The sequence below is a fragment of the Onychomys torridus genome, chromosome 15, assembly GCF_903995425.1.
Source record: "Onychomys torridus chromosome 15, mOncTor1.1, whole genome shotgun sequence".
Classification (NCBI taxonomy): domain Eukaryota; kingdom Metazoa; phylum Chordata; class Mammalia; order Rodentia; family Cricetidae; genus Onychomys; species Onychomys torridus.
The window spans coordinates 19,116,544-19,131,520 of NC_050457.1; the positions used below are offsets into that span (position 1 = coordinate 19,116,544).

General features: G+C 46.4%; 1 protein-coding gene across 1 annotated transcript; it reads right to left on the bottom strand.

The window, feature by feature from the left end:
* F2rl1 (F2R like trypsin receptor 1) lies at positions 1-13,710 on the bottom strand. The gene is made up of 2 exons (XM_036207063.1): positions 13,463-13,710; positions 1-2,382 (listed from the first exon to the last, which is right to left on the bottom strand). Exons 1-2 carry the CDS (start codon positions 13,542-13,544, stop codon positions 1,277-1,279), a joined length of 1,188 nt encoding a protein of 395 aa, XP_036062956.1. The 5' UTR covers positions 13,545-13,710; the 3' UTR covers positions 1-1,276.
* Positions 13,711-14,977: the final 1,267 nt, after the last annotated feature.

Below are 14,977 nucleotides of genomic sequence, written 5' to 3' on the forward strand. Positions count from 1 at the left end.
AAAAGTCCATGTATTATTTAACAGATCATACACCAAAGGAATTTTTAAAGCCACAAACACAGTCAGTCTATAAAGTAAGTCTGGAGTCATGAACCTCTGCAACAGCTGTCGTGTCTTGTTTGTGCTCTTTTCTAAACAGATGTGCAGACTTTAATTCCATGTTTCATAACAGTTGAACAAAACTGACAATAAATATTCCAACAACAGTTCTTAAAAAATACTAAATGGTACCTGAAAGCAGACAGGGGGCTATTTGGTGGGGGAGGGAGGCAAATACAGGGGAGGGGGGGCGCACATGAGGGAGAAGGAGGTGTAGGGGAGGGAATATAATGGAGCCGTAGGGGAACTGACGCTATAACGATCCATTATCATGAAAATGTCTTAAGTTTGCACGATACAGTTTAAAAAAGTAACTTAAAAAAAGCCACTGAGTGGTAAATGTTATTTGCAGTTGGCAAAATACTCCATTATCCACACTGACATAAGTAAAAAAAAATTATACAAAATTTATATTTACAGGTTTAAGATCCTCATTCTCTTTTCCTTGACTAACAGACACACAAAACTACAAAGGAGTAACAAAAGAACCGAAAATCCCAATAAACCAATAGGCAGATTTCATAATAAACGACCATGCAGAGGCCCAAAACATTGCTATTGGTATTTCTTTTCACACACTGCTGTCCAGGTGGGCGGCAGCAGTGTTCCGCTCCATGGTTCTGTGCATGTAGACATCACTGAGGTTTGTAGAGCAGCTGCCTCGTAAGCAGAGCTCTGGTTATTGAAGCTGAGGGACCTGCACATTGAACAAGATCCCCAGGGGTTCTGATGAAATGGTGCAAGAATGTAACCACTGGGCATTTGGAGTCTACTGTCCAATGCAAGCTCACTATCGCAGGTTAGAATTCCGGACAGGAACTTCATTCACAGCTGGTCTCCTCATCTCACCTGAAAAGTCAGTCCACTAGACTGAAGTTTACTAGGGCCTCGGGTCCTGACAAAGCTGTGATGAACCTTAGATGCAAAAGAAATCGTTTCATCTAGAAACTTAGTCTTCTTGCCAGGTGTAGCTTTTGCAAGCACTGGATTTCTGCCTTCTTATCACTTCCACAGTTCATTCAGTCTCGGGGACACCAGAAGAGAATTCTGATACTGACATCCATGCTTGTGATCGGTGCTGAGATCAGCTTGGTTAGAAAATGACAGCCCCATGTCGTTGCATCCCCACCCCTCGCACACACACCATTTAATCAGGCTTGACATCCTCAGGTACCGTTCAGTAGGAGGTTTTAACACTGGTTGAACTTGAAGAGTAAGAGCTGGATTTCCTGGAGAACTTGTTGGAGGTGAGGGATACTTGCATGCGGTTGACGGTGCGGACACTTCGACAGAGGAGCGCGTTTTTGACGTGATCTCTGAAATCTTGGGAAACAAAGTAATAGACAAAGGGGTCGATGCAGCTGTTGAGGGTTGACAGGCAGAGGGCGACAAGGTAGAGGGCATAGACATGGCTCTGGCCCCGGTTTTTAATGAGGAAATAATGCACAACCAGCAGAAGGTTGCTAGGTGTAAAGCAGATGAAGTACATGGCCAGGACGGTGACAATGAGTCTGATCGCCCTTCGCCTTTTCTTCTCGGAGTGCTCATCCATGGCAGAAGAACGGAGCGTTTTGATCATGAGTACGTAGGCAGATGCAGTAAGGAAGGCTGGGAACAGAAAGACTCCGATGGCCAGAGAGAGGAAGTAATTGAACATGTCCCCCACCAACACCTCCTCAGGCAGCACATCATGACAGGTGGTGATGTTCAAGGCTGGAATGTAGATGGTCTGCTTCATGACATACAAGGGGATGGTGACCAGAAAAATCAGGATCCAGATTGCCAGGGAGACACCAACAGCAATGTTTGCTTTCTTCCTGGGGTGTCCCATGGGGTTCACGATCACCCAGTACCTCTGCACACTGAGGCAGGTCATGAAGAGGATGGAGCAGTACATGTTGCCGTAGAAAAAGCCGATAAGCACCTTGCAAAGTGCATCCCCATACATCCAGTTGTTGCCGTGGAGGTGGTAGGCAATCTTCAGGGGGAACCAGATGACGGACAGGAGGTCTGCCAAGGCCAGATTGGCCATGTAAATCACAGCAGGGTGCTTTTTCTTCGTCCGGAAAAGGAAGACCCAGAGGGCCATGCCATTACTGGGCAAACCAATCACAAATACAACAGTGTAGACGACCGGAAGAAAGACAGTGGTCAGCTTCCCGGTGAGGACAGATGTAGAGAACTCATCAATGAAGAAGCCCGGTTCTACTGTAACCCCTTTCCCAGAGACTGGAGCGGGAGTGGCCAATCGGCCAATGAGACTTCTTCCTTTACCATGAGTCCCTGTACAAAGAAGGCAGAACAGAGTTATTACCAAGGCAAATGGTCCAACTACAAAGCTGCTTTGCTCAAATGACAATTTTCAGACCAACACACAGATATTTGAGGATTGAGAATACTATTTTCTTTGAGTGATGGTACTGGGCAGGGCGGGTTGCCAGCAGGTGAATTCTAATTCTTATGTATGCTAGGCAAGTATTCAACCCTAAGCTACATCTTCCAGCCCAGAGATGAGACGTTTTGTTTTTCAAACTGTGGGAGTTTGGAGTTGCATGTAGAACACTGACTTCTGGGAATCGTAAGGCTGACAGTTTTTCAATTTATTCTTTAAAAATAGCTACACTCATTAGTTCTGTTATTTAACCACACATCCATCAGCAATCTTTGATGGGTCAGTTAGTTAAAAGAACAAAAAAAAAAAAAATCAGTCTACAATTGTGTGGTAACTCTTCCAGAGTCTCTAGTACAGTGGTTCTGGACCTTCCCAATGCTGTGACCCTTTAATACAGTTCTTCACGTTGTGCTGACTCCCAACCATAAAATTTTCAATGCTACTTCATAACAGTAATTTTGCTGCTGTTATGAATCATAATGTAAATATCTGATATGCAGGATATCTGGCATGTGACCCCTGTGAAAGAGTCATTTAACCCCTAAAGGGGTCGCAACCCACAGGTTGAGAGCCACTGTTCTAGTGTGTAAGACAGAAGCCCTGCCTTGCCGCCAGCTGCCGTGGAACAATCCTTTTCTACATTATGAATATCTATTACTTTCATGTGCTAATAAAAAGCTGATTGGTGGATAGCTGGGCAGAAAGAGCTCAAGCACCAGAGACAGACTAAGAGAATTCTGGGAGGAAGCAGGGCAGAGTCAGATAGTAGCCAGAAAGACAGAGGATGAGTCGGACACACAAAATGGGATAGAGGCAAAAGCCACTAGCCTTGGGGAAGTACATGAATTAATAGAAATGGGTTAAGTTGCAAGAGCTAGTTAAGCCTATTGGCCAAACATTTACAACTCTGAGTAACTATTTGGGACTGGGTGGTTGGGATAGGAAAACTCCAATTACAGCCAGCTGCCTCTGTTCTCATTTTATAGTGTTCATCTACCCTACTCTGGCCTTAGGCTAGAATCCAGCCTGGCTGTCAGCCATGCCCTATCCAGAGACCAGCCTAGGGAGATTCCAGGACCATGGCGGCATCCCCTTGTCCACCCACAAGAAATACACTACTATAATGGGTAGGTATTTCCCACCTCTATGCTGCCTTTATAAACACCCTCCCACAGAGCTCAGGTGGCAGGCAAGTCTTTTAGTATCATTGTACCAGATAACCCAAGTGTGTTCTAGCTTTCCAGCATGTAACAGCAAGCTTAACTCAAGGTGCTTCCCCCATATTATGACTTGATCATTCAGAACCACAGATAAACCTGGGTGTGGGAGCACATGCCCAAAGCTACTTAGAAACCTTAAGTGATTGGATGGATTGTTTTAGCTTAGGAATTTGAGACCAGCCTGGGTGGCACAGTGGGCTCCCATCGAAAGCAAAGCAAGACAGAAGCAAACCCACCAACAATGGCTGGCATATCCATTCTTCACCTTGCCCCAACCTGTATGCCCTCACGGACCTGAAGGAGGAGGAGGCACTGAAGAACTTTAATGATGAGCCTGAGGCCCCTACCATTCGGAAACACCCGTGCATTGTTCCTGTGCCGAGGAAGATAGTAGACCTCTCCTGACTTCCCCTAATTTACCGTGTGCTCAGCTACCGCCTGATGCTCTGCCAGCTCCGGACTCAGGTTCTCCATGTTCACTTGGGAAGGTTCCTCTAGGTCGGACTATCAGTGAAGGGGAGTGGAGGAGCATCACAAGTTACAGAGACCAACAGTTCATTTTCACTTACTGTGGAAAAATGAAGGTGCCCCGTGCCCTAAAGGAAGTTCATGTCCTAATGCGCCATAGACAAGGAGCTTTGCAGCCCTAATGAACAATTTTCAGAACATCATCCCGGATTATCCAGTCAGGCCCTCGATCCAATGACAACACTCTTTTAAGAAGGCAGAAGGATGGGGCTGAAGAGATGGCTCAGAGGTTGGGAGCACAGGGCTGCTCTTCTAGAGGACTCGGGTTCAGTTCCCAACACCTACACGGCAGCTCACAACTGTCTGTAGCTCCGGTTCCAGGGGACTCAACACTCTCACACAGACATACATGCAGTCAAAATACCAATACACATAAAATAAAAAACTTAAAAAAAAAAAAAAAAAAGGCTGGGAGGTGGTGATGGCTCATGCCTTTAATCCCAGCCCTCAGGAGGCAGAGGCAGGCAGATCTCTGTGAATTCAAGGCCAGCCTGGTCTACAAAGCAAGTTCTAGGAAAGCCAGGTCTGTTACAGAGAAACCCTGTCTCAAAAAAAATAAAAAATAAAGTCAGGAGGAATTTCAGGAGAGAAACAGAAGCAAAGACTGGAAAAAAGTCATGGAACAAGCCAAGGGACACCAAAAGCGGCAGCACCCACACAGAAGCTGGAAATGGTATGGACAGAGTCTCTCCCTCAGCTAATTTCATTCCAGACCACTCCACTTCAGAGCCAAGAGAGTAAATATGTGTGGTTTTCTACCACGGCTCATCATGGTGGCCCTGGGAAAATAAACGCATTTAACACAAACATATTTCTATTGTTTCAATTTCTTCTACAACTACTTTCCAAAGAGAGCACTTTTTAAAAATTAAACTAAGGGGCTGGAGAGATGGCTCAGTAGTTAAGAGCACTGGCTGCTCTTCCAGAGGACTTGGGTTCAATTCCCAGCACTCATATGGCAACTCACAACTGTCTGCAACTCATGCTCCAGGAGATCCAACATCCACACAGACATACATGCAAGCAAATCACCAATGTACATAAAATACAAATAAATGATTTTTTAAAAAGTTTAAACAAAGCGCCAAGTGGTGGTAGTACACACCTTTAATCCTAGCACTTAGGAAGCAGAGGCAGGTGGACCTATGTGATTTTGAGGTCAGCCTGGTCTATATAGAAATCCTGTCTCTGATTAATTGATTAATTAAAAATTAAAACAATTATTGCTAAGGAGGTGGGGATGTAACTCAAATACATCAGCCACTGTAATCCCAGCACTCAGGGGGGGATGATCATAAATTCAGGGGTATCCTCAGCTACACAGTGAGGTTGAGGCCAGCCTAGGCTATATGTCTCAAAAAGATTATTCCTGAATATTACAATGTTCTTCAAACACTGAATTAAATGACTTCATGAAGAATATGTTCTGCATGGTAACCTAGTACTCGGTACATGGATCCATAATGAAACATGGTTTCACAAAATAGTTATTACTCTTATTTCATAGGATGCCTGTTGATACACTGGAGTATTGTTCTTTTAAAAAAAAAAAAGGTTTACTTATTATTTTTTATTATGTATACCGTGTTCTACCTGCATGTATTCCTGTAATGCAGGCAAGAAGAGGGCACTGGAATGCATTACAGAGGGTTGTGATCTACCATGTGGGTGCTGAGAATTGAACTCATGGCCTCTGGAAGAGCAGCCAGTGAGTGCTCTTAACCTCTGAGCCATCTCTCTATGACCCTGGAGTGTTTTTCAAAGCCATAAACTAATTTTGAAGCACCTCAAGAAAACAGTAATGGTGTGTTCACAGATGTTTTTTCCACCCAGGACTCAACAATTGCAAGGGAACCTACATAGGATTAAAGGTGTCTTTAATTCTAGCATAGTGTCATAATTCTTTGAGTCTCTCAGCCCCTGGCACAGCCCAGACATACCTCTGGATTACAGTGCTCAGCTACCCACATCCACGGGAGAACTGAGGGGGACCCAGAGCCACGGCTCCTCTACCTGTCTCTACAGGACCTTGGACTGGAACAGTGAGTGCCACAGGCCACACATACAGTCACAAAGAATTCAGGAACATGGCGGCCATCATACAGGTGAGCACTACTAACTCGTGGTGAGTCTGGTATTGCTGTCTGCACTGTACACACAAAACTGTATCACACTCACAACAAACCAGACAAAGCAAGTCGTACTATTATGTCCTCATTTTATCAATGGACACTAAGGCACAAATCAGTAAGCTGAGTAAACATCCCAGAATTAAGCAGTTAGGTAGGGAGATTACACTTTAGCCTTAGTTAGCTCATTACTAGAATCCATAGTTTTGCTCACTATGCCCCACCACCCCTAACTGATGTTGGAACCCATAGAGATCAACTACATGGACTCCACACACATGTATTTTCTCAGTGTCTAAAATTTTTAATTTACCATATTAAAAGTCACCTTCTTTAAAATGAGCTCCTCCTTCACTAATTCACAGTCACCTGCATTAATGTCAACATGTTCTGCAAGCTATTTAGAGGTATAAAAGAATCTTGCAAATCTTCCACAGCTGCTCAGAGGGTGGTGCGTAGCACGTCTGGACCCTGTGAGTAGATCTGGGGACCCCACTCATCCATGAAGGCATCCAGGCCAGAAACAGCCCTCCAGGCACTGATTCGGTGGGTGTAATGGTTCATTTTTGTTGCTGTGATAAAACACCATGACCAAGGCACCTTATAGAAGGAAAAGTGTATTTAGGAATACGAAAGCATCACGGTGGGAAGGCATGGCCACAAGCTACAGGTATGGCGGCAGGAACAGGAAGCTCAGAGCTCACATCTTCAAACACACAAGCAGGAAGCAGAGAAGGAACACTGAAAGCCACAGAGACTTTTAATCACAAAGCCTGCCCCAAGGGACACCCAGCAACATCATACCTCACACACCTCCCCAAACAGCGCCACCAACTGGGGATCAGCGTTTCAGATATCTGAGCCTATGGGGAACGTTCTCCTTCAAAGCACCACAGTGAGTTACCCTGGAGCTTCTGTGGGCAGTGGCTGAGACTTTAGAGTTCTCTTCCCAGAGGAAGTTACATAATGTTCTCTGAAAGGGAGGGGCTCTGAGCCTAGACATGGCCTGTTTATCGCTATGAGAGTCACAACAAGAGGTGATTAGACACTCTGAAGAAACCTTGCTGGAGTGGATGGATGCTGACCTCATCGGGGTCAGAGTACGCCTGGGCAGATGTAACACAGGAGATAAAGAATGAGCAGCTAGGGGCAGCAAGATGGCTGAGTGAGTAAAGGCGCTTGGTACCAAGCCTGCCTTCTTGACTCCCAACCCCAGAATGCACAAGGCTGAGAGAAACAAGTCCTGCAAGTTGTCTGCTGATCTCCCCATGTAAGGTACCATGGCATGTTCACACACACACACACACACACACACACACACACACACACACACACACACACAGGGAGAGAGAGACAGACAGACACATAGAGACATTATTCCTCACAGTTGGGTATGGCAGTCAGCAATGGAACTCCCAGCATGGTTAGGTTCTGGTGAGGGCCCTCTTCCAGGCTGCAGGCTGCCAGCTCTGGCTATGTCCTCACAAGTCATAGTTTTCTTGTTGCTAGAATTGACAGCATTTTACTAAGGGAGGAGGAGGTGTTTGTTTTGGCCCACAGCAGGAATGTGAGGCAGGTTGACACATTTCATCTACAGGAAAGGAGCAGAAGAGGTAAATGCTGCACTCTGCTTGCTTCTCCTGTTTGTTTTTATTTTCTTTTTTCTGCCCTCCTGTATGCAAGAGGGCACCAGATCTCAATGGCTGTGGGCCACCATGTGGTTGCTGGGAATTGAACTCAGGACCTTTGGAAGAACAGGCAGTGCTCTTAACCCCTGAGCCACCTCTCCAGCCCACTCCTCCTGTTTATTCAGGCTGGGGCTCCAGATCTTCCCTCCTCAACTGTACTGTTCTGAAAACACCCTCATAGACACACCCAGAGGTAAGTTTCTGTGGTGATTCTAATCTAGCCAAGCCGACAAAGATCAACCAGGACAATAGCCAAGAAAAAGGAAAACATGTCCACACAAAAAACCTTTTGCACAGACACTAAAGCAGCATTATTCATGGTAGCCCTAAATAGAGACAACCCAAATGTCCATCAACACAAAACCTGATAAACAAAATGAGGACCGTCCACACAATGGAGTGGTATTTAACAATGAATAGAAAGATGAAGTATTGAAGCCAGACATGGTAATGCATGCGTCTCGTCCCTTGCCAGTAATCAAATGTGTTCAGAATAGTTGCAGTGACCGTCACAAGTCTGTGAGTATACCAAAAGCCACTCAGCTCTCTTTAGACAGGCTAATTGTGTATCATGCAAATCGTCTGGCATAGAGAACCTAACAAAGTTATTAGAAGTAGCACAGAGAGATGGGCTGGAAAGTGGCAAGGGGCAGAGATGAGACACATCTAACCGAGGATTAGTAATTGCTAGCATTGAGTGGGTTCACTACTGAGGGCTGACTGCCTAAGGGTTAAATGGTCTCATGGAACCAAATGTGTAATAAATAAGTCAGTGAAGTTCATGTGAAAAGAGACCCAAAACCACATTAAATAAGAATGCTAAAATAAAGAGAAAAGAGGAACAAGGAAAGATATTATAACAAAAGAAATACAGCTTAGGCTAAAAGTAAATACTATCTAGAAAAAAAGGGGGGGCAGGAAGAAAGTCATAGGAAGAGGAGAAGGCAGAGCATTCTTAGATTATCCCCAAATCCAACCTAGAAATGCCATGCTAGCTGGGCGGTGGTGGCACATGCCTGTAATCCCCAGCACTCGGGAGACAGAGGCAGGCAGATCTCTGTGAGTTCCAGAACAGGCTCCAAATCTACACAGAGAAACCCTGTCTCGAAAAACAAACAAACAAACAAACAAACAAGCCATGCTAAGGGCTGGGGATGCACCTCGGTGATGAAGTAAGTGTTCGCCTAGCATGGACAAGGCTTGATTTCCAGACTATCTCCCCAACTCCCGCCACACATACAAAATAGAGCTGGGAGTCCCACCTTTAAACTTAGCACTGAAGAGTCTGAGACAGGAGATCATGAGTTCCAGGCAGATCTGGGCTACACAGCAAGATCTTATAGCAACAACAACAACAAAAAAAACATAACAGCCGTTCACATTAAGCCATTCTGTGACACTGTTCTAAGGTCCCTGAGGCATGGGCTCTACCCATTCTGTATTCTACGCTGGTATCCCAGAGTCTAGCTGTAAACCAGGCTCAGCATTTCAGAACTGAGCAGAGACTGTCAGTGAACAGGAAGTGTGGCCACATACTGTGTACCTGGCTCTGAGGGCAGACTTATTTCTAGGGCTACAATCAACAGTTCCTGCCAAGCATACGAAAACATACACCCACCACCGCTTAAGGCAACACCCGGCCCCCAAGATGGACAAACAGGAAACAGGCCTGTAATCAGCTTCGTTCCTAATTCACCATATCCCTAGCCCTAAGAGGAGACACTCACCTCCTTACAGGAAATACACTGTCAACTGAAAACAAACAAGCAAACAAAAAAACTGATAAAATAATACATTCTCATCTGCATAATAAGGTTCTAATGTATATTTATTCGCAAAATCTTAAGTCTAGGAAACGCTCACCACGATATAAAAAATGTCTGTCTCCTTGACATGGACTGGCTGGGGAAAGGTCACACGTTCCCCTTCCTCTTTTAAGTTTTCCGCTTCCCAGAATGCAAACTGATACAATCTTTTTGAAAGTCATTTGGCAAATGTATCAGAAGTTAAAATGTGCTTGTCTTGTGAGCTGTGATTTATTTCAGGGATCTGTCTCACACTGACTGTGCTGTGGAGAACATTTGCCGAACCATTGTTTACCATGGTCCAACAAAAATGACCAGCTGGGTATCAAAAGGGGACGCGTTCAGTGGTTTATGAGAGCTATAACTCTCCTACCAAAGAATGGTCTGTCTTCTGACCATGAATAGATTTATTATGGAAACACAAATAAGCCACAGGACAGTTGTTGCGGGATGGTCCTTCTGCTGCTTAAAGGACTTCAGCTTGCAGTGGACATGGTGGCGATGCTTTGGCCCTTTCCCAATCTCCTCACCCCTGAGTTTTTTGCTACCAACTCTTGGGCGCACAGGCTGAAGAGGAAAATGCTCAGTTGTAGCACATCCCTCCCTGGGTACACTTCTAGCAAACTTTGCAAACTGTCCCCCCACCCCCACCCCCACCCCCACCCCAGGATGAACTGCTTTCCTCAACATTTACCCAGATAATAAAACCATAAGAAAGTCAAATACAGACTTCGAGAGACGTGAGCTGCCAAGGTTAATTAGTAACACAGGAAAGCAAAGAAGATCAACCCAAAGTCCCAGCTCCGCCCTCATCACACAGTTCTTTTATCCAACAAGGCTTTGGAGACATCTCCAAAACACAGATTTAGATAGATGCAACCAGGCTCTCCCGTGCTGGCCTATAATCGCAGCTACTCAGGATGAAGCAGTAGAATCCAAAATTCGAGGCCTGCCTGGGTTACCTAGTGGATTCAGGGAGAGTTTGGGCAATTTAAGGAGACTTTGCCTCAAAATAAATTGTAAAATTAGGACTGCAGCTCTGGCAAAGTGGCAAAGTGGTTTGCTAATTAATACACAGGAGGCCCTAGGTTTAGTACTTAATAAATGGGGACGGGGGTGGGGAGGTGCATATGCCCATGTTTTAAAGCCATTTAAAATGTGTTACTGACCTTAACATAATAAAACCCCATACTTGTACAAGACTTTCTATATTTGGGGAATATGTATTTTATGTATTTTTCATGTACAAAAGCATAGGAAAGATATAAATCAAAATGTTGATAGTGGTGATTTAGGATGTTTAGGATGATTTTTGTTAAATTTCTCCTCTTTCTAGTTTTGCTCTACAGTGACCACATATTGCTCTTACAATTGGGAAAAAAAATGTTGTCAGAAGCTGGAGAGATGGCCCAGCAGTTAAGGGCACTGGCTGCTCTTCCAGAGGACCCTGGTTCAATTCCCAGCACCCACATGGCAGCTCACAACTGTCTGTAATTCCAGTTCCAGTACATCCGACACCCTCACAAAGACATGAATGCAGCCAAAAACACCAATGCACATAATTTTTTTTTAATTAAACTAAAAATAAAAAAAAATTGTGTCTGGGCATTGTGGTGCATGTAATCCCATTTCTAAGGAGGCAGAGACAGGAGAATTGTTCCAAGTTCAAGGCCAATGTAGTCAACACAGAACTCCAGGCCAGCCAATGATACACAGTATCTCAAAGAAAGAGAAAGAAAGAGGTATAAAACAAAACAAAACCCCACAAACAACAACAAAAACAAAAAACAACAAACAGAAAAGACCCAGTCAGTAAAACTGAAATGAATTGACAGCTTCATGGGAAGTGTCTCAGGCCCTCGTCAGTGCAAAGCCCAGCATGACAAGAAATCAAAAAATAAATGTGGAGATGGAAAGGGAGGAGATAGCAATAGTAACCGTATTGGAGAAAACTTGATTTAAAAGCGACATTGTCACGTCTGTGCCCCTCCCCCACCTGCAAAAATGGGGTTATTTTAGGTCGAGACCCCTTCCGAGAAGCGATCTTTTGGAGATGGAGAAAATCGCATCCAATCTGCTCTTTAACAAATAAAAGAGCACACAGAAAGACCAGACCAGAGCGGCTAGAGCAAAGACGTCCATTAACTTGCAGGAAATGCTTTCAAGGTGACCCGTATCCGTAACCAAAATTAATTTTAATTGGGAGAAAAACTCCTGTATGTAAAGTCTCTGTTACTAGACTCTTTAGGAAAGTTACCGGCTATGGAGCGTAAGTATGCATGGAGAAAAACCAAGGTGGGATATTAAGTAGCTCGGGTTAACAAGTAACCTGATTTTTTTTTTTTTTTAATTGTTAAATCAAGTTCACAGTATACGCCAGGAACCTCTCCCTTCCCAACCTCCTCACTTAAACAGAGGGAGCCAAATCAGGGTATGTTTCCCATTCTGTGTGAATCATGAAAGTATTTAATCAGTTCCAACCACTTTTATTTTTTAAATTTGCACACACTAACCTTTTGTCCCTGAATTCTAAATTTCTAACTTTAAATGACAGTGAAACGGAGAGGGATTAGACGCTCTTCAACGTCTTTCCGAGAGGGTTAAAAGCCAGAAATGACCTTTTACAGGACACCAGCAAGATTAGCTGGGGAAATGAAAACGCCAGGTCTTGTTTTGCATCACAGTAGCCCTCCCGCCGGCTGTAAACACACCTACCCTACCCCACCCCACCCCTCAGACTACAGTGGCCTCCCTGGCTTCTAGAGGCTCCAGTTCGAGCTCACCTGGAGCAGCAGCACCCGCCCAACCCGGCGGCCGGGCGCAAGTTGGCACCGAAGCACCGCCCCGGACCGCTCTCTTACAGTTCTGTTCCTAGGGCAGCCTCAGCGCCAGACCTGGGTGGCTGCCAGTGTGTGCTCCAGGTGGCGGGAAGGTCTCTGAATCTGTAGGCCAGAACGTCACCTGGCCGAATATGGGGGTCCTGAAAGTTCCCCTTCTACCACCACGTGACAGCCAAGCCTCCTGAGTTCCACACCCGACGCATCCACCGCGTTGCCAGGAACTGCGGCCATGGGTGGGTCTTGAACGGGGTGGTTCGACCCCCACTAAAGAAAGGGTTCAATGGGTGGGCGCGAGTGCAAAACGCGAGGTGGGAACTTTCCAGGGCGCAGGCTCACCACTCACTCCACCTGGCCTGGTGCCATCAACTGGCTGTAACCCAAGGGTCTAGTAGGACCAGACCGGAGGTAGTTCACAGGATGCGTGAAAAGCTCCCAATGACTCAGTGTTTGCAAAGAAACGATCCGAGGGAAGGGAACCTGAGTCTTCAGGGCACCCCAAAGACGCGGGCGCTCCTTCCTTGCCTCCCCGAACCACACCGGCGGGTAGAAATTGGAAGTGCCCAGACCATGACTGTCTCTAGCAGGTCCTTGGGGGAACTTCCCGGGTGTCCCGGCTGATTGGTCAGGGACATCTCCCCCCGCCCCCAAAGACACTGAAAGAGAGTCTAGGGATGCGCAGAGAAGTGCGCGCCTGCCCAGCTTCCACCACGAACCGGGAGCGTTCCTCCGCCGCTGGAGCCCTCCCTGGGGAGGGTTCTCACCTTGGGAGGTCCGGTTGCAGGAGACCGAGGTCACCAGCAGGATGACGCCTCCCAGGAGCCCCGCCAAGCTCAGACCTCGCATCCTCGCAGCAGCCCGGACGTCGGGCGGACGGGGAATCCGCCACCACTGGTTCGAAACTCAGAGCCTCACTCGGAGGACCCGGTCCCTTTGCCCTAACCCGAGCGGCACTGTGCTTTCCCTGGCAGGGATTCGTTTCAGTGAAACCCGAGCCCCTGGACGCACCTGCGGGAGGCCACGCCTCCAGGAGGCCACGCCCCTCCCAGCGTTTTACGCAAGCCCCACCCCGAGCCACCTGGCCCCGCATCGCCTGCCCCGCTGCTCTGCTGTGCTGGCCCGCGTCCACTTGGCTGCCAGAGTCGCCTGCGGGTGGGGCTGAACCGGTGAGGTGGCTACATTGGAATGCAAATGACAGGAAGGTTGGGACCCAGGGTTCTTAGAGCCTGGGCGATGTCCAAAACTACCTTTAACCTTTAATTACTTCAGAGAAACGGTGAGGTCATCCTCGCTCACCTCTTGTGAATGTTAGAAAGTCTAAACGCACTGCCTTTTCTTTAGTAATTGGTGTGGAAAGCTTCTCGGTGTAATGGGCAGTGCGGGGACCCGCAGTGCAAGGGGGTTTTGTTAGTTGTTTGTTGTTTTGTTGATTCTTGTCTTGGTCCGGCTTTTTGCAAAAGCCTTCTCCCTCTCCCTCACCCACCTGACCTGGAACTTGTGGCTATTCTCCTGCCTCAACCTCCTCATTGACAGCCTGTGCCACCAGCGCAGCCGACAGTGAGTTTTTGGCTGAGCAGGGACAAGGCTGACTGCTGTGGACATCATCCAAAGGGGTAGGCAGGACTCAGCGCTCTAGAACTAAGTTTTCAGCTCACCTGTTGACCAGTGTCCTTGAGCAAACCTGGATGGGTGAACTAGAGCGTGGAATGTGGATGGAACCTGCACTTGAGCACTAAATGCCAATAGTTCAGTAATGCTAGCTTGTCTAATGCTCACAGCACCCTATATGCCCACTCCATCTATCTTCCCATTTTACAGAATGGGAAAATGATCTTAGAAAGTTTGTTGCCTCAAGTTACACAGTTCATAAGCACTGTTTGCAACTGTTCTTCACATTCAGGCTCAAGTCGATGACTGCCATGTTTTTCACAGATGGTTCTCGGTACCTGATTCCACCAGGGTCTCTTCCTCATTGTGATCCCATAATCCAAGGAAATATATAAATATGGGTTTGAGGATGTAGCTCAACAGTAGAACACATGCTTAGCATGTCCAAGGACCAGGGTTGATCCTCACCACAAGGACACACACAAGGATGGGAGAGGTATTGGAGGTAGGTACCTTCATCATGTTAGTGATGCACTGTTTTCAATTTACTCTTTAGATAGTAGAACAAAAGCTAGGTGTGGGGGCACAAACCTATACTCTCAGCACTCTGGAGACGGAGGCAGGAAAATAAAGGGTTGAAGGCCAGCTGGGCTTAGTGAAACCCTATCTCA